Consider the following 19,492-nt stretch of genomic DNA (forward strand, 5'->3'; position numbering starts at 1 on the left):
CCTCCCCACTGTTCTCCTATTCAAGTGGCAGTTGTGAACTTATATTATCACCGTATCCCTAACGTGAATGCGTGTTAAGTGTTCTCCAGCACTTTCACATCGATCTAAGAAAAGATTCTGGAACACTTAGGCAACTGTGGCCTCAGGTCTACAGTACTGGCGTGGCACAGGCAGTGAAAAAGTGCCAGGGAATAATTTTAAAAAGGTGTTTCAGCCTGCTCCATTATATGCATAAAATTTGTAAAGGAAAAATCTTTCTTATAAATAAGGGCATAAAATGAGAATGTCAGGAGGATAAAACCCAAAATTTCCAAGTTAATTTTCATTCAATATGGTTATAATTATTAATTATAGGAACCACTTTTTACCAGTCGTAGTGCTGTTTGGTTTTAAAAATAAGACCCAAAACATTAATATTATTAACAAAAATAGAAATAAAACTGTTATATACATAACTTCATGGGCATATAAAAACCTATCCCCAGGATTGCTGGTAGGTTATCATGCTGTCTGAACTGAAAAGAAATAGATCAAGTCCACACTGACTAAGAACAAGCTCTACTCACCTTATCCCTAATATGAATGTTTGTTAAATATTCAGAGGGAACATGGAAGTCTGCATAATAAAACACAAAAAGGTGTTATTAACTGATTTTTAGAAAACACCTTAAAAAAATTCCGCACACAAATAGATTCTCCTACCTATGTCTTGAGGCCGACAAGGTGAAGAGGCCCAGGGTGATGCAAACTTGGGGTAGAGATTTCTGAACAAGAAGTAAAAAAGAAGCCACTTTAAAGAACAAAGTAGAAAAAATATATTTCTAACTTAATTTTGGGAAAAGAAGCAGCAGCAGAATTCAAATAAAAAATAAGCATCCTTCCCAGTTTTCTTTCTTGAGTTTACTACAACTTTATAGCAGGAAAATAAAACGGAACTGACTGCTTCCTTCAGTATGTCCGCAATACAATATACAGCACAGAAAATTACGGTACACTTAGGCACATAATTTAAATGTTCTACTTTAAAATAGCTATAATTAACAATGCTTTAAATTCACTCATACATTACTCTCCAATTAAATTAGTTTCCATGTACACCTCACCCAAATCTGTAATGATTAGGAGCAAGACTTCACACTGACTAAGTAGAGTGCCTATGATACACACCTGGACTCTTCTAGGTACTCTGAATACAGTCAAATGAATGAAAACTAAGGCTGCTGATACAGTGAAGTTTACTTCTGTTTAAGTACACAGTAAGTTGGATGGTGGAAGGTAATTACACAATAGATGTATAATTTTTTTCAGGGAGGGCCTGTAAGTAGGGATTGGTTGTGTAATTAAATGGGGTGGTCAGTCCAAGTCAGATTTGGCAAGTTTAGATTTAAACAAATATTCAAGGATATGAGGGCGATGATCACAGGTAATTGTCTGGTGGGGCACTGTGCTAGTCAGGGGAGAGACGCCCTGCTAAGAGGGGTAGAGTAAGAAGGCAGCGAAGCGCAACAGTGACCAAGGGCACGGCTGCTGAGGCGGGCTAGAAGAGAGAGTCAGAATGACACAGCGTCGGAGGCTGTGTTAGAACGGAACAACTAGCCTGCACTTGGTGTTGAGCACAGGAAGAGCCTATTGAGAAAGAATCATCTCGCTGCTACATAAAGCTGTACAGAAAGAGCAGAGAGAAAACCACGTCCTGCCTAGTGATCCCTTGACAGGATATTCATGCCACCAACCAGAGTGGTAATGAGTTAGTGACAAGGTGACTGGATTGTGTATCGATTTGAGAGAACTGCATCTGAGGGAAAAGGAAAGAGGGGATTCAGGATGATATCAAGTCTGAAAGTACTAAAGGAGACCAGAAAGCACGGACAGTGTAGGTGGTGTGAGCCAGATCAGTAAGAGGTGTTTAGTTGGTAAAGGCATCTAAAATCTCAAGTCTGAAATAGAAATGTGTGTTTGGAATTTTCAATCTATATGGTTCTTAGAAGCAAAAACCTAGACAAGATCATCCAAGGGACAAACGCAGAGAGAGGACTAACCTAAAGGTAAAGGAGAGGTGGCTTCAGCAAGGGAAACTTGAGAGAGATGAGCCACAGTGATCAGGTAAGAACCACTTCTTCAAAACCAAGTGAGGAGTGAGCACCAGGAGAAAGCAATAGCATGGTCCACTGAACTTAGTGGCGGAAGACCATCTGATAACTTGCTGAACAGCTTAGTGAGTAGTGGGAACAGAATCCTAGCTAAAATGGGTTTAACAGAATGGCAGAAGACAAATTAGAAAAAGTAAGATTACTCATTTCAGATGCTTTGCTTAAAAAACAAACAAACAAACAAACAAAACACCAACTAAAAATGTGACAGTAACTCAAAGAAAGTTGAAGTAAGATAAAACAGTTTGATACGATTGGAAAATGTTTATCTCCATGTAACTAAGAAATGACGAAAGAGAAGTGTAAGTGAGATAGCAACCAAGGCACGTGCCTGTAATATTATCATTCAGGCAGAAATGGAGCTTAGTTAGGGCTTAGTTAAGGAGTCTCCCAAGGCTATATAAGCAAGACCATTTTGAGATACCAGAAGAAATAAAATTAGATTTCAGGGTCACCGAGGCAAAAGTTAAGAAATAGGCCTACAGGAGATGATCTAGCCAGCTGCAGGGAGGAAGCAGCTTTCCTACCCACCGGAGACAGAGTTACTAAGAGGCTAAGAGAACCAGTTTTATGGCCACACCCCTTCCTGCCCACCGGAGATAGGGTTAATAAGAAACCAGACACTTCCCTGGACAAAGCAGTGAACAAAGAGCACAAAGAAAGCTAAGCCATGGGTGGTTTTGGTGCCTTTTTCTGTAGCCTGTCACCTTTGGACATTAGGCCTCCTTATGTTAATCAATAGGCCCTTGCCAGGCTGGAACCTCCCTGCTTTGGGGCGCTGGGAGGGATAGGAACCTATAAATTTACCCTCAGCTCAGAGTTTGAGGCTCTTTCTGGATACCACTGTGTTGGTGACTGTCAGAGCCCAGCTCGAGTCAAAAAATTAAATATCCTCGTGTGTACTGCATCAGTATCAAGTACTGGTGGTTTTTTGGGGGGTTCTCATGACCTGAGCAGAGCAATTTCCAAGGACCTGAGGGGCTAAAGATATAGCTCAGGGGTAGATACATGTGCAAAACACTGGTATGGATGCTTTCACCATGGAAAGAAGAAAACATTATGAATCACACACAGGAGATTTTAGAAACTTGTAAGTATGGACCAAATACTTGGGCAAGGGCATGTCAGATTTAGACTGGTGGCAGGTCGTTAGATCTGGCGGCAGGACTGGGTTAAAGCCTTCTTCTATTTGTTCCTACTTTTCTTCATAAAGTAGAAACAAAAGCCAGGCCATTATCTAAGAGTTAAGGACAGGAGGAAAGCCATTCATGGCTTGATAAAAGGGTCATATAGGATAACAGCAGCAAAACAACAAACAAACAAACAAACAAACCCACAAGCAAACCTAAAGTTCACAAAGGACCATGGGTATCAAAGATGAGACTGCCTGCAAAATTAAGGACTCACTTTGAAGTTCCTGAGCATGAGTGTCAAGCAAGACTAGACGATGAAATTAGGGTTTTCTGTAGTCCAACCAGAAGATGGGTCAAGGACGAAACAAATATATATAACAATGAATATAGATTTTAAGATGTAACTACTATGTAGACCGAGAGAAGGACAACACAGTCAAGAGTTCCATAGAGTTCCAGGCCATTAAGCTGGCCATAAAATTTAATGGTGTGAAGGAAGTGAGTTCATCAAAGAGGAAGAGATAAGATCACTGAGGCTCATCAATGAAAGTCCCAACAGAATCAAATGATTACAGAAGCCACAGCACCAAAGAGAGAGACATGGTCAGAAAGCAGACAAGAAGTTAAACTTATAGAGAGCCTACAGTTCTGAATAATGAAATAATGACGAGGTCAATGGGTTGGATAAAGATGTGGCCTAAGGATGGACCCAAATTCCTTGTAGATAGATAGAGATAGATGGATAGATAGATGGATGGATGGACAGATCCTTGTAGAACAGTATTTCTCAGTGACATAGATCTATGGTCTGGACAGAAGGAATGACCCCAAGAACAAGCAGGCAACAGCAAGTAGTAGCAGATACCGTTTTTTTTTTCAGACTGTAAGACGCACCCAGTTTTTAGAGCAGTAAAACAGTACAAACAGCAATTGGATCATAAGGCGCACCCTAATTTCTCCCCTCACTTTTAGGAGGAAATACAGTAATAGCATGTGCCAATGAGATTAACTACAAGGCTAAGGCTGTCCAGGGTGGCAAAGGATACATTATAATGCCTGCCTCTGTTATTCTGTCTTCAAAAGAAAAAGGCAACAGTATGAGATTTATCAAATGCTGTAAGTTTATATACAAATGTGGAAGAAAAAAACTTACTCAGGGGAGTTCAGATTGAGGCCTAATGTTGTTAAGTCACTTCCTAAAGCAAGATGGACCATTCCTGGGTCTGTCTCTGCTGCCCTGATAAACGTTAACAGGCCGATCATTCCAAATTGGTCCGTCACCATCCCTTGAGGAATGTTAGTAACTCGACCTGGTTAAGAAAAACAGATATTTTTATTAGGAAATTATTATATTAGGAAAAGTAGAGATGATGTACTTCAGAATCTCTGATGCGTTTATGGAGTCCCACCGTCAGGTAACACCTGGATCCCCTTTTTCTGCTGATTATTGTTTTGTGTTGTGGAACTTTTATCTCCAGGGAACTTGGGTCCATCTGTACTTGAAGTCGTCTTCCCCGATGTATTCAAATTCTAGCACAGAAAAAGAAAAGTGCGATATTAAAATGTGTTAAACATATATGTTTATAAAACAAGTGAAGCTGTGTAACCTTGCCTCCGAATTACCCCTGATTGGCCAATAAATGCCTACACCTGGGGAGGGAGGGCGGCAGGGCTAAGGTTAGAGGGCTAGGGAGAGCAGAGGAGCACAGGGGAGGAAGAGGAGAGTGCAGAGGGAGGAGAGGAGGAAAAAGAAAACAGAGTCACCATGGGTTAAACAGGAAGTAGAAGCACATAGCTGGGAGGAGCTTGTTCTGAGGATCAGCAAATGGAGAAAAGCAGTCCTGGTAAAAGACATGTGCAAGTATTTATGGGATTTTGGATAGGAAGTAGCCCAGATAGGAATGATTAGAGCAAATGGCATGGGAGGCGGGGCGGGGAAAAATCAAGATTAACTTAGGGGATTAGTTCCTGCCCGGTCCTATTGAATAGACATATTAAAAATCTAAATCTAAAATAAGAAGTGCACTTAAATTTATCAATACTTTGCTAGTTATTCATGATTATATTTAAATTGGTAGTAATTCCCTGTTTTCTGCTTGAAAATTGTGTCCCTATAACTGCCACAAATAAATAAAATAAATAAATCTTGTGTCTACATCTGAGTACTAAAGGACAAGGAAATCTAGAGAAAAATCAGTCTTTTTTTCTTTTCCTTTTAAATTTTTGATTAGACCACAGGGGAGAAAGCATGAAAAGCATCTTTGTCTCAGGGTTTTATGCTCTGGGGACACACACTTCTGTAAAAGTAGTCACACAGACACTTGCAGATATTTAAATAGTACCAATGCAACCTCGAAGATAAACTACAAGTGTAGGAACTTAAAATTCACACTTATTTCCATCCTTACCCAACAATCTTCTTTACCATTTCGTTTAATAATAGCCCATCACACATGCAAAAGGAGCTCCTTGCAGGGAATGGTAAAGAAATAAACATGCTTGTCAAACAAATCAGAAGCTGAGCTGGCTGAATCAACACAGGTATAAAAATGTGTAAAAGATTCTTCAAGGAGAAAACTTACTCAAGAAAAAAAACAGCTCCTTAGAAGTCTATATTATGAAACTTCATGGGATCCAGCTGACAGGGACTACAATAAAAGTCTAAATTAACTGACAAGTTCAACAGAAAATTTGCAAACTTTGCAAATAATAGGCTATCTTCTAAGTTACAAAGCTTTCCACATTCTTCAGACGTTAGATGATTACAGTGCACAAGATAAACAGCCCTGTAGTAAGTAACTGTTAATGGAACTCTACAGGGGGAGAAAACCACACCATTCACACCCGTGATTCTGAGCTACTTACAGATTTGCTGTCATCATTACTCGACGTTGGATCTTTATAGCTGGAACCAGGTAATGCTGGAAAATCCTCGTTGTGTATTGAGAAGTCCTGGGATTGCTCATTTGCAGGTTTTGTTACCATTCCAACTATGTAATGAAAATAATCCAGAAAACTGTAACTGAATCTATGATATTGTCTTACAAATTATATAAAAAATTAACTCTGCTCTACATAATATACCAAAAAGGTTTTTTAAAGCATGGGAATTAATAACTCAAAAATTAATATTCAGGATAATGATAAAGAATAACATTTTATTTAATGCTGAAAAAAACAACATATAAAGCAATACAAGGAAAACAAGTGGTAATCCGGTAATTCTGACATAATGTTATATGGGTGCTTAAATAGGATTTGATATTGGTAATAGTATTCAAAATGTTGGTTTACAGGCTAACGTTAAATATCTGACTAGATGCCATCGACACCAGTTATCTGTCAAATGAAAATGAACAAAGTAAAATTTAAAAGAACATGTCAGTATTCTACTTAAAAGTGACTTACAGAGTGAGAAAATTGCAACCAATTATAAAACAATTCCACTTTATTTCTCATTTCGTGGACTCCATGTTACAGATGTAAACATGCAAGAACTGGGAAATAATCTTCCCACTATACTTGTCATTAGTCGGGCCCTTATTGGAGAACAAAATCCAGTTTGGGGCTCCACAATTCAAGAACGAAATGGAGAAACTAGAGATGGTCCAAGGAGAACAACGGGAATGTTTAAAGGGATGAAAAAAAGGACCTATGAGGAAAGGTTAACAACATTAGCGTCTGAACTGAGAATCAAACAGCTAGGCACTCAACTTCCAGGGCAGGTCACATTTTTTTATTTTGAGAAAACAGATTTGGAAGGTTCAAGATATGATCAATAAAATTTTCCCTCCTCACATTATTTTCATTTATATTCAGAAAGTACAGAACTTGAAACCCTTGACTGATAATGGAGAAAATATGAGTTCTATTTCAAAATACCTGATGAGTACACTCATCTCACTGCTGCCTTGGTACTGGCCGCTATCAGACCTCAGCCACGAGCAACAATAAGCTAACAGTGATACGAACAGTACGGCTGTGCTGCCGTAACACAAATCTTCATGTCTAAATCGTTACCCTCCCTGCCTACGGCTCTCCCTAACACTCTTCCTCAGGCTCTCCCTGACACTCTTCCTCAGGGCTCTCCCTGACACTCTTCCTCAAGGCTCTCCCTGACACTCTTCCTCAGGCTCTCCCTGACACTCTTCCTCAGGGCTCTCCCTGACACTCTTCCTCAGGCTCTCCCTGACACTCTTCCTCAGGCTCTCCCTGACACTCTTCCTCAGGCTCTCCCTGACACTCTTCCTCAGGCTCTCCCTGACACTCTTCCTCAGGCTCTCCCTGACACTCTTCTCAGGCTCTCCCTAACACTCTTCCTCAGGGCTCTCCCTAACACTCTTCCTCAGGCTCTCCCTAACACTCTTCCTCAGGGCTCTCCCTAACACTCTTCCTCAGGGCTCTCCCTGACACTCTTCCTCAGGCTCTCCCTGACACTCTTCCTCAGGCTCTCCCTAACACTCTTCCTCAGGGCTCTCCCTAACACTCTTCCTCAGGGCTCTCCCTAACACTCTTCCTCAGGGCTCTCCCTGACACTCTTCCTCAGGCTCTCCCTAACACTCTTCCTCAGGCTCTCCCTAACACTCTTCCTCAGGCTCTCCCTAACACTCTTCCTCAGGGCTCTCCCTAACACTCTTCCTCAGGGCTCTCCCTAACACTCTTCCTCAGGGCTCTCCCTGACACTCTTCCTCAGGGCTCTCCCTAACACTCTTCCTCAGGGCTCTCCCTAACACTCTTCCTCAGGCTCTCCCTAACACTCTTCCTCAGGCTCTCCCTAACACTGTTCCTCAGGCTCTCCCTAACACTCTTCCTCAGGGCTCTCCTAGCCACGGCTCTCAACTTACTAGAGACCGTAAAAAAGGGTGACTGGGGATATTAATGGTGGCTAAGAATCTACAAAAACACAAAATCGTAAGCACTGGTTCTTTTCAAGAGGGCGTTTGCCAGTACCTAGAGAGGTGTGCCACGGTGGATGACAGAGGAGATGGAGCAGCATGTAGTAGCTGAGGCTAGAAGTGATGCTCAATGTTCCGCATCAACAAGTACCTCTAGACTACTCTGGGGACAAGAGTTACCCAGCCCCACAGACAATCTAGAGAAATCTTCACTGAAGAGAAATACCTCCTTGCATAGTCATTATAGCCACCAGGGACACAGTCACTTGAAAAATTTGGGGTGAGCTAACAAAAGCCAAACCACAAACCTCCTCACATATGGTGAGCCAAAGCTGGGCGGACGGAAGGCATGACTTCTGTATAGCAATGAGGTCAGGAACTTAGGTTTCCATACAAAAGTTTACCCCTCAACTTTGCTATTAGGGAAATATGGAAAGAAAAAAAAAGTTTTCAAACATGAATTTTTACAAAATAACACTAACCTGGTTTGACATCATAAACATCCGTATGTGTGTGTGCACATGACTGTAACTTTTTAAAACGGCCATCAGTAAGAATATTGAATTACCGTAAGGAGCTCTTCCAGCCAAAGGGTTTATTAACGGAGTTGGGTTGCCACTTCCTTCCCTTCTATTTCGGTCTGCTAATGCTGGAAAATCTGAAAGGTCCAATCCTGTCACATTTTCACTGCCATCTAAATGATAAGAAGTATAAGACTCATTACTTATTCCACAAACATAAACAATGAGATTATAAAAACCACAATATCATTTGAAACACTTTAAGTATCTTCTTCTTTAATAGTGCAGCGGTTTAACAGGTACACGACCATGGGCAGATACTGTGGACTGCTTCTGTGTCATGGAATATATTCCCTAATATAATAACTGAGGGAAGCAGTATACAGCCAGCATCTTAAAATACCTGACTCTGGAGACAGAGGAATAAAGAGATAGGCTGTTCATTGTTTCCCGCTCTGGAAGAGGACAGTAAAACTTACAGCTTGTTAGACTGTTCAGCTACAACTGCTCTTTCCATTACAAGTGGATGGGACAAAAATCTAGATTATTTGGAGCTTCAACTGTAAGAGATGATGATGACATTACCTCTTGCAAATGTCCAGAAAGACTTTGAGGCAAATGGCAGATAGGAGAAGCCCTGAGGACTTCTTCCTCGTACACCTTAGTTTGAAGTAAAATGTGTACATGTGTATGTGTATGTTAGCTCCATGCAAGGATGGACTCCTCTTGTATGTCAGGAGTAGTGGGTGGGGGTTACAGGAATGATCAAAACACACAAGTTTATATTACCTGTTACACAGTAGGCGCTCAATAAACATACTGAATATTTATTTTATTTGTTGTAGATTAGACTATCATTAGAAATAAACATTTAACCCAACTTCTCTATTTTGCCTATTGTTTTTTCTCAACCTATACTATAATTTTTACAAAAGAATTGTAACCATTACCCTAAGATTAACTTCGTTGATTAAAAAAAAAAAGGACTGTATTAATACATCAAGGAAGGTGATAATTTGAAAATAATTTTTCCAATATAGAAGCTAAGAATTTAAAGGCTCTGAGACTTCATAGCATCACATAAAAACATCATTCAGTTGAAATGTGGGAGGTAGCCTGACTTCACATAATAGGCATGAAAAAGTGTACACTTTAAGAAGCAATGAAGTATGCGACTTTGTTGTAAGAACTACAAAGTTGATAGATTTTTAAAGTCACACCAAGAAAACTATAATACTAAATGCTTTAAACTTTCTATTTCTTTCAATGGTGTTTAATCTTGGCTGATCTACTTCAGCTGTTCAACAAAGCACCGAACACTCAGAAGGGAAAGGCCTACAGCTCCAGTACTGCTTCCTCTCACGTCTTCTCTCATGCGTCCTCTGCACACTCTACCTCACACACTGCGCTCTCCCCGCCACCTTCACTATATTCTGCCCAGTCACAGTGATTAATTCTGGCCCTACAATCATGGCAACATCCCCTATTTTCTCATCACCAGAGGACCTAGAGGCAAAGCAAATCAGCAATACTACTCCCTGTTTTCTTCTGGCTAAAGCAGTTGAGAAAAAAGACCAACAGATTTTAATTTTTGCCAAAAATCAAATCAGTTTCTATCTTATAATTAATACTGGATCAAAATTCATAAGGAATAAATGTTAAAATTTCTATTAACACTATTTTTAACACGGCAGTGCTTCTTCTGATTGACAGATTCTCTTCAGTCTGAGTCTATAAAATCAGAGTGTCCTACTGGCCAGCCTAGTCTACATCACTGTTCTCTGACAGGGCTGAGGACAGGAAACGTTTTTAAAGGAAAAACAAACAACAAACAAGATTCTGAGGACCAAGTATTTTACTCTCTTTAGATATTAAAAAATAATTCTGATGTTATAACACAAAATACTATATTATAAGGCCAAGTGGGGGGAAACATTTAAATTGCTCTCTACTGTTTCATTAAAAATCCTATCCCTGACAGTTTTCACTAAATTCTATTTAAAACAATAAAATCCTGTTACTATTTAGAGACCAGTAGGTTGAATGCTTGTATTTCAGAACTCTACTGTACTTTTATTAGGGCACTAGCTCCAGAGTAAGCTTACCTGTTCCATTAAAAATGTTACTTGATAAGGAGTTATTCATTCCAAATGCCTGATTCCTGTTCATTCCAAATCCAGACATACTGGGTACATAGAAAATAATTTTAGATATACAGTAAGAACACTAACTTTGAGATGAAGAAAAAACAAAAGTATATACTTTGGGTCTCCTCATATAAAACAACAATGTTTCAAAACCAATGCTAATTTGAGAGTATAGTCTTTATTTTTTATTTAAAAACTTCTCTAATTTCTTCAATGAACAAGAAAGATTAAAACAGTTTAAACAAATTAATTTTAAAAACAAAAAGAAACTTACTTATGCATGTTGAGGGGCAGAGACTCAGGGCACCGCTTTCTGCCCTCGGTACACTAGCTGGACAGAAGCACCCATGGCAAGGGTGTGCGGGGAGGGCTAGGCCCGCCCTCCTGAGCGCTTGCTTCTGTCCTGACTTGTAAAGCCTCCCCTTCAGTTAAGTCTTCTCTCTACAACCCGTGTCCTTCCCAACTACTCTCTCCCGGAAGTCCGTGTCTTACTCATCCTTGTATTCTTTGCCCCTTGGTGTTCATTAAGATATACAAAATACTCAATAAATATTGAATTGAACTGAATTAAACTAACCAGGTAAGTTTAAAAAATTGAATTCATTCTTCTAAAACACATCATTCATATCTAAATATAGCTTAGTTTTTATATACTTATCAGAAAAAAGTCTTCCTATAGTACTCCCAATTTTGAATTAATGTATAACTCAATTTCTGCAAATAATTACAAATAACCCCCCCTTTTTTTGTATAATCCTAAGCAAGACAAGAAAAAGAAAGAAACTGTATTTAAACGAAGACCAAAGAATTAGGGATGTCAGTAAAGGTTATTAATGAAGATTCTACATAGAAACTCTATCATCCATAGTCTTCTCACAGGTTAGTATGCCAGTGCAGAGCAGGGCTAAGCATCTGAAGATGATGGTTGGATTTTGCTGCCTAGTTCAGCACAACTAGCCACCTCCTGATAAGCTACGCAGCTAGTGGACCAACATTCCAGAGCACAGTCAGTGAGTAAACATAAACATTTTTCTATTACACTAGAGCTGCTGGCTGTATAGATATCCTCAAGTGCAGATTTAGTATTCAATTCAAGTCATTTCATAATAAATACACTTTATCAAGAGTACACACAAGCAGGAATTAATAAGAGTTTTATTACAGCGACACTTTCTATGCAAATTATTTTCTGAATAATTAAAATAGTAAAAAATACAGAAAAGCAAAAATTTAAATTTAGGAATATTTTTCATGAACAAAATTGTAGAAAATATGCAATGAAGTCCAAGAAATACAGTTAGAAGCTATCAAAAAGAACTGTAATGAAATGTTGCAAGTAATTTAACAACTTAGATAAGATAGATACTGTAGAGTCTACATAAAATAACTGGAGTTTATGGGATAAAGGCTGAGCACAAAGTGAGCTAGGCACCCATCTCAATGTCGATTTGACAAGAAGAACCTGGCTGAGATGGACGCAACAGCAACAGCTAAATGAAGGTCCTTTCTTTTATTCTACAGTCTCTCTTAATGAATAAGTCCATTTCAGACACAGCTCTCACATTACTCCAGCAACTTCAACATACTAGCTCTACTGTCAAGTGCATGCAGCGGGTAGTACAGAAATGGAAGGAAAAGGGGAAACACCAGCTTACTTTCTGGTTTTGAATCTCTAGACATGACATCTAGGAGAGCACTGTCTTGAGACAGTCTACATGTAACTGTGAAGTCTTTCCTTAGAAAGGACCCAAAGTCTTTTAGCTCAGAAGGCACCTAAACAATGTAGACCGAAAGCATGGCAGTAATAATCAAACACGTTTCCTCCAGCCCTAGTCAGAAACCCACAACTCTAGCACATGGGTGGAGAACATTTACTCAATAACGAAAAGACAAAACAATAAAAATGTGCCTGGTAACAACTCAAGAAGACTCCCTCCTTTCCAATACTACATCAACAGAAATGTTTAAAACATGCAATGTAAAATGAAAGGCATCTTTCTAAGAGAACATGTTGAGTCCGGGGAGGGTTAAGGATTCTGATAGGTGACAACTTTGCTCACAAATATACAGTAAAACACACCTATGAGACAGAAGCCACAACTCAAACACAAAGTGTTGCAATATGAGAAGGCAAACCTGAGGATACCCCAAAAGACAATTATATGCAGTATCAATAAACATCTTACCTGTTCACAGTAAAAGGCTGTCGAGAAGGCTGCTGCTTTGGCATACATATTATGCTTGGCGAGCTTCTGTTGGGGCTACCTAACCCTGAACTGCTCATGCTATTTGTCCTGCTAGGAATTCCAATGCCCTGACCAACCTGGGAGTGGTTCATCATATTCCTAGGATTCATAGGCAAAATACCCCTGAAAAAGAAGTCCATTATACTAAATAAGCTCTCTACAATCACTCATTAAAATTCTCTATAAATAATCAATTGCTCTAACCCCTAGAATTTCAAATACACATTCGAGTTGCATTCCTAATTTTATAGTGAAACTAAAAAAGGTGCCATCACAGATGAGAAATATTGGGACAACTATGATATAAATTACGTTTCCCACATATACATATATTTAGAATAATTTCATTCAAAATTCATGATATTTTGTCCTCTTGATATTAATAATATACATAATCTATGTTCTGTTTTATTTTACTATAACTAAACAGTACATGTGTGGTGAGGGAGCAAGCAAGTAAGTAAGGAATACAGTTATCTGGGGAGTCATTTTAAATTGAACATCTTTGAGGAAGAGGTATACAGTTTTTTGTAAAAGCTCCCCAGGAGGTGATTAAACCTTGATCCATTCAGATGACAACTAGCATAGCTTCAAGATCAAAACACTATACTATACTTATCACTTTGCAATGAAAATAAACTGAACATACGTATTGTTTTCTTAGTGTAAGGCACTGAACCAGAAATATCAAGTAATTAATTACCATATTAAAAATTAAAAGCTTGCTTACTCTACAAAAATACATTCTGAAAATATTCTGGTCCATTAATAAATACCTGCTTGGAGATGGAGGCGTGTGAAGTGACATTGTTGGTACCCCTGTTGTTGGCGTGACGTGGCTCGGTAACTGAGTGCCTTGTGATAAGCTGCGATTTAACTGAGGGGTATTGTTGCTCATCCCCCTCATTGGAAGGCCTAGTGCACCTAATAAGAAAATTCAGAAGAAGGAGGTTCATTGCCATCAGGAATGGAATTGGTATCCATCTTCTGGAGTTGGCAATTTAAAGCATAGTAAAATGATCTAGTATTCAATTTACTGCAAATGGACTGTGGTTTTTAACAAACATTCTAGTCTGAAATTTAATATTTTGATTATCTTTTTGTATTTTTTCATATTACTATTTTACAATAAACTATGTTAATAATTATAACAAATAAGATGTTGTACAAATGGATCTTGATCTCAGATTCATTAAGGGCATATTTGTAAAACTGGCACATGCAAATATGCCTTTAAGAAATTTTGCAATACTGTGTGTTTTGTTTTAAACTACAATTAATTAATGTACATAGAAAAGACAATTATTCCCACTCTGTGATAGTATCTTTAATTTTATATTATCCTTTGTAAATGCGTTTTAGAGAAAGTCTATTATTAATACATATTCTGTAACATTACAATCTTTACAAACCCAAAATAAAATATTTAGCAATTGTTAAAAAAGAAAACCCTAATCTGATATAGGTGTGATTAGGAACTGAAATGGCTTAAAAATATTTCGAAGTATAACGACCCTTTATTTCTCTAGCACATCTAGGGCCAGATACAGGAATAGCCACGTTCTACGTGTGCACCTTTTAAGACTACTGAGCTCTGCTACTCAGGTATAAAATTCAAGAATATTAATCAAATTGAACAAAACTATTTTTTAAATGTTTGACACAGTCACTATTTTCAGGTGGTATAAAAGAGTTTATTTTGAGATTCAGAATGGAGAGCTAATACTCTCACGCCCGCCTTTCTGTCATCTCTCAGCAGTGTACATGTCACTGAGGTTCTGATCTGGCTGTCTACGTACGAGCGCCTCCTTTCCCACATCCTTCTGCCCCAGGTGGTTTTAGTGCTTTGTTTTTCATGCTGACTATCAATACACTGGTCAATCAAATTTATTTTAAACTAGAAGCTAAATTAAAAAAAAAAAAAGATAACTCATCAGAAAATAATGACTTTATTTCTGGGGATTTAGGATATTTTTCCTTTTGTTTCAACTTTGGGTCTAAGCACTTCAAAGACCTGAAGAGCCTGAGTCTATGCCTTTCACATAAACAGGACACTACATATACTGTAGTTTCTCTCAGTCTCTGCCTTTCACATAAACAGGACACTACATATACTGTAGTTTCTCCCAGTCTCTGCCTTTCACATAAACAGGACACTACATATACTGTTTCTCTCAGTCCATGCCTTTCAAGTAAATAGAGCACTACATACACTGTACATTTTCTCAAACGTCCACAGAATGTCTTTTGGTCTAACTAAGTGCTCACCGGAACTCCACTGATAGGTCCCTGAAAGCTGTCAACCTCAGAATCTCTTTAAGGACTTGGAAATGAACTGACTAAAGTGTACATTGGTTTGCCATGCTATTATTTTATTTGTGTCTAGACACTCTCTATTTTGTGGCATTAGAAATGATACTGCCTACAGTCATTTTCTCTAAATCTTAACTAAGGAAGAAAAGAGATTGGAAATGAGCCTATTCCTGATTCCTCCAGAAGAAATCAGTCTTTCCCCTCCCCCAATCATACAGGCTTCCTATATGTCCTGTGGGTGGCTCCTCTAATAAACTATCACACATTTTTCTGGGTGCCTAGTATGCAGCACACACTATACAAGCTGCTAGGGAATTAGCAGTAAGATTAAAAAAAAAAAAAGGCTTTCCTAACCTCGGGTGCTTAATTAATCTCTACTTCTAAACAGTTTCTTAAAGTCAGCTCTAGATGAAAACTTCCAGCAGGAGTGTATTTGCCAGTTATTCATCGCCAAAGCTATACACTTTCAGATGTTAAAACATCCCTGCTCTGTCTACATTTTACAGTTAAGAAATCTGAGCCCCAGAAAAGTTAAGCGATTTCTCCAAGGCAACACAAGGAAGCAGGACTGGAATTTGGATCTCTCTGCCCCTAGTGTTCTTGGAGCACAGTACTAAGCCAGGCAGAGCAATGGAGGAGCTCCCGTGAGTGCCCAGTGCCACCTTGCATCTCCTTTCTCCTTGAGCGTCCTTTTGGACGTGTTTCTACTAGCTGGATAGCTATCCCTCACCTACGCTTCCACCCACCCACCCACCCGAAACTCCTATCTCTTCTTTCTCTTCAACTCTAGTCTCATTCTTTTTAACGCTTGTCCATTTTCTCTTTAGTTTCACCTTTCCCTTCCTTTTCATTTTTCTTACATTCATTACTCATTAGAGTCATACATTCTCCAAAATTCAGGGTTTTTTTTGGGGGGGGGGGCTCTTTAAAGACATCAGTAGGCCCTACAAAAGACACTCTTTGTTTACAGCAACTTTGCCTACGTGCATTTTTTGGTCTGTTCTATGTAAAAAAAAAAATCTATTTTTAGAACTATTTTACATATTGTACATAATCTGAACATTGGCAAAATATTCTGGCCAAGAAAACAAGAATGAGTAAGGTTTTTTATTCAATTAAAAGACTGGAAATTTCTAATTAATTTGGTGATGAGTGGTGGAGAAAGACAATATAAAGTAAAAAAAAAGTTTGAATTTTAGCCTCCAAATATATCTTGGCTAAACAAAACTAATAAATTTAAGAAGTTTTATTCATTTTGTTGAAATATTTATGAAAGAGGGAAAGAAATTACATATCACAAATGGTATCACCAATTCTTAAAATACTTAATAGGGTTATCTGTAGTTTGACTTAACTGAAGTTCTTTAAAACAGAGTAATAGCACTGAATAAAAGCATACAAAAATTTATTTTTAGAGACAAAATATACTAAGTAATTACATTTGAGTTACTTGCATTAAACTATAACTGGGTAAGTTCAAATGGGGTAGAAAATTTAATCTTGTAATTATAAATAGTAACACAAAATCATCTCTAAAATATCAGGACAAGAACAGAGCACACAAGCTACAAAAAGAAGAGCCGCTAATGACTGCTGGTGCTGGCATGAAGAACTACAAAAGGAAAACCCAGGAGCGCATGCCCGTGAGCTTGTGAATGAGTGAACGCGAGGGCAGCGTGAGAACTCAAAGACTACCTAACAAAATTGTCACTTCTTTTCTCCTCCTAAACAACTTTATAAGGGAGATATTTATTCTTTTATCCTCATTTTCACACTTAAGGAATGGAAAAATAAATATCAACTAAGAAGGTTATGGTTCTGAATCAACCTTTTCTTTCAGGATGACTCCGTGGACATATTCTAAATAGATTCTTATTTGATATGATGTTGAACAAATAATGAATTAAATTCTTCATGAATCCTTTTTTCAAAAATCCTAGAAAAGTTAACTTAAGTATTCCAAGGTGTTGGTGACAGGCCCAGTGGGAAAAGGTGTCCCCAGGCTGAGTCTCTGACCCAGGTTTTATCCTTAGAATACAAGTGGTAGAAAAAGCACTTTCTCAAGGTGTCCTCTAACATAACCCAAGAATGCACACATACAAAGTTTGTTTAATTGATGAAAAATTGAAGTATTCAATGAATTTTTTGTTAAAAGAGTAGCTTCACTCCAGTCTCTGAAATACTTATAGCAAGTTGTACCATCTATATAGCAGCCCCTGCTCGAGGTCAGCAGTATCAGTACCCTACGGGGAAGTTCAGTTACAGCTCCAAATGCCTGATACCTAGGTGAGGTCTTCAAGAGTTTCTTCCCGTCCTACACAGGACCTAGACTTCTGTAGAAAGCCACTGCTGTCACAAACTAACAAAAGACCGAGTCTGAAGGGATGCTCGGTCTCTGCAACTTCTTTACCTACAACCTACCCTGAAAATAAGTCTGCAGGTAAAATTATTTCATTCTGCTACTCCCTTCATAAAATGAAGAGAACTTAGAAACAGAAAAACAAAAACACCCTTCTGAGATCAACCAAGCTATAGATTAAGAACTAAAAGCAGCCACTACAAACTGCCTGACACCCCAGCAGCAGGCTGGAGAGATGCTCGGGGCTGGGTGTGGACTGCTCGCACAGAGGGCTGAAGCTGGGTTCTCAGCACCCACAACCACCCGTGACTTCAACTTCAAGAGGCGTGACACCTCTAGCCTCCTGTACACATATGGTGCACACAAACCTACAGACACACAAACATATACACAAAACAAATTAGAAACAACAAAGCAGGAAGACAGCAATTCAGTTTCACAATTGGCATTATTTGCCACTTTTTTAGAGTAAGTTGCCCACAATGTCACTTCTTTTTTTAGGAACTGTGATTTACTTTGAATTTGGGGAATTCATGGGTGGTAGAAGCTTTATCCTAAACCACCTTCCTTACGCTGTGACACTGTAACTCACTTCCTCATGGTGTGGTGACCCAAACATAAAATTATTTTCATTTCTACTTCGTACCTATAATTTTGGTACTGTTATGAATCATAATACAAATATCTGATATGTGACCCCTGTAAAAGGGGTCGTGACAGACTGAGAACCACTGCCCTAGATCATCTAGTGTTTTTCAAAGGTACAGCCAGGGTTTCAGGGACCACTATTATATATTATTGTGTATCACCACAACTTAGCTTTAGAACTCTGTCAGGACCCCCAAAAAGGAAGTTTTCCTAATCTTAATTAACACCCCACTGCTTAGATACTCCATGTGTGGTTACTAAAGTTCCTTCACTCTCCCTCTTCTCGTCAGCCCTGTCCCTCACCTTCACTATTCACACCATTCTCTCACTAGGAATGCCTTCCCTTCTCGTGTACAGGGATCAAGACTATTACAATGCACAAATAAATCTAAGGACCAAGTGTCTGCGTGAACGCACAAGCACTTCGTAGGCTTGGGATCAGACACGCTCCTCTGGAGACTGCATGACTGCAAAACGACCACGATTTATACATAGGTAAGGTGGTGGCAGTAGTACTGTAAAATCAGGTGGCTACAGATGGCACGACAGTTAAGTCTGAGAGAAGACAAGCTGTATGAAAATGCAGAGGTGAGCAAGGCAAATGGTGCTACCCGCGGTCCTTAATGTTCAGGAGGCCTAGGAAACAGGGTCTCAAAACAAGGAGAGCACGCCTTACTAAGAATAATCAGTCAGGAAATATGGATGAACAAACTGGTTTCAGAACTACCTACAAGCTAGTGCTTTGCCTGCTCATGAACCACAGACACAACCAGACAAAAAGAGCTCTGCGGGACCATTTCCCATGGCATAGCACTGGACATTTCTTCCTCAACCTAAATTTCCAGTATAAAGTATTGGCACCCATTTACAAAATGATATAGGTCTCAAATTTGTATGTTAATATTCTCTGTCTAAATCATATATAAGCTGTATAAACTGTATTTCCAGAATATCCCAACTATGACTACTTCTCCGGCACCAACTCAATTCCTACTTTCTTGCTGAACCCACCAAGTCTTGCCTCTTCTTTCTCCCCACTCAGTGCACTTTCTACAAAGCAAACTGACGGCTAAAAGTGAG

The 19,492-nt window shown here is 38.9% G+C and overlaps 1 protein-coding gene across 9 annotated transcripts in view; it reads right to left on the bottom strand.

Moving 5' to 3' along the window:
* The window catches only part of CNOT2 (CCR4-NOT transcription complex subunit 2), a 93,807-nt gene that overhangs the window by 9,714 nt on the left and 64,601 nt on the right, over nt 1-19,492 (bottom strand). For 6 of the 9 annotated variants that reach the window (XM_084795363.1, XM_084795359.1, XM_084795362.1 and 3 more), the window contains 9 exons: nt 13,869-14,016; nt 13,033-13,215; nt 10,805-10,884; nt 8,747-8,872; nt 6,149-6,273; nt 4,693-4,813; nt 4,437-4,593; nt 703-764; nt 567-616 (listed from right to left, as the gene is read on the bottom strand). In XM_084795363.1, the coding sequence (XP_084651489.1) occupies nt 567-616; nt 703-764; nt 4,437-4,593; nt 4,693-4,813; nt 6,149-6,273; nt 8,747-8,872; nt 10,805-10,884; nt 13,033-13,215; nt 13,869-14,016 (1,052 nt within the window). The remainder of the gene's footprint in view (nt 1-566; nt 617-702; nt 765-4,436; nt 4,594-4,692; nt 4,814-6,148; nt 6,274-8,746; nt 8,873-10,804; nt 10,885-13,032; nt 13,216-13,868; nt 14,017-19,492) is intronic. The other 3 variants (XM_084795365.1, XM_084795366.1, XM_084795364.1) reach the window with 2 other exon arrangements.

The sequence above is a fragment of the Acomys minous genome (assembly GCF_964271855.1).
Source record: "Acomys minous genome assembly, chromosome: 9".
In the NCBI taxonomy this organism is placed as follows: domain Eukaryota; kingdom Metazoa; phylum Chordata; class Mammalia; order Rodentia; family Muridae; genus Acomys; species Acomys minous.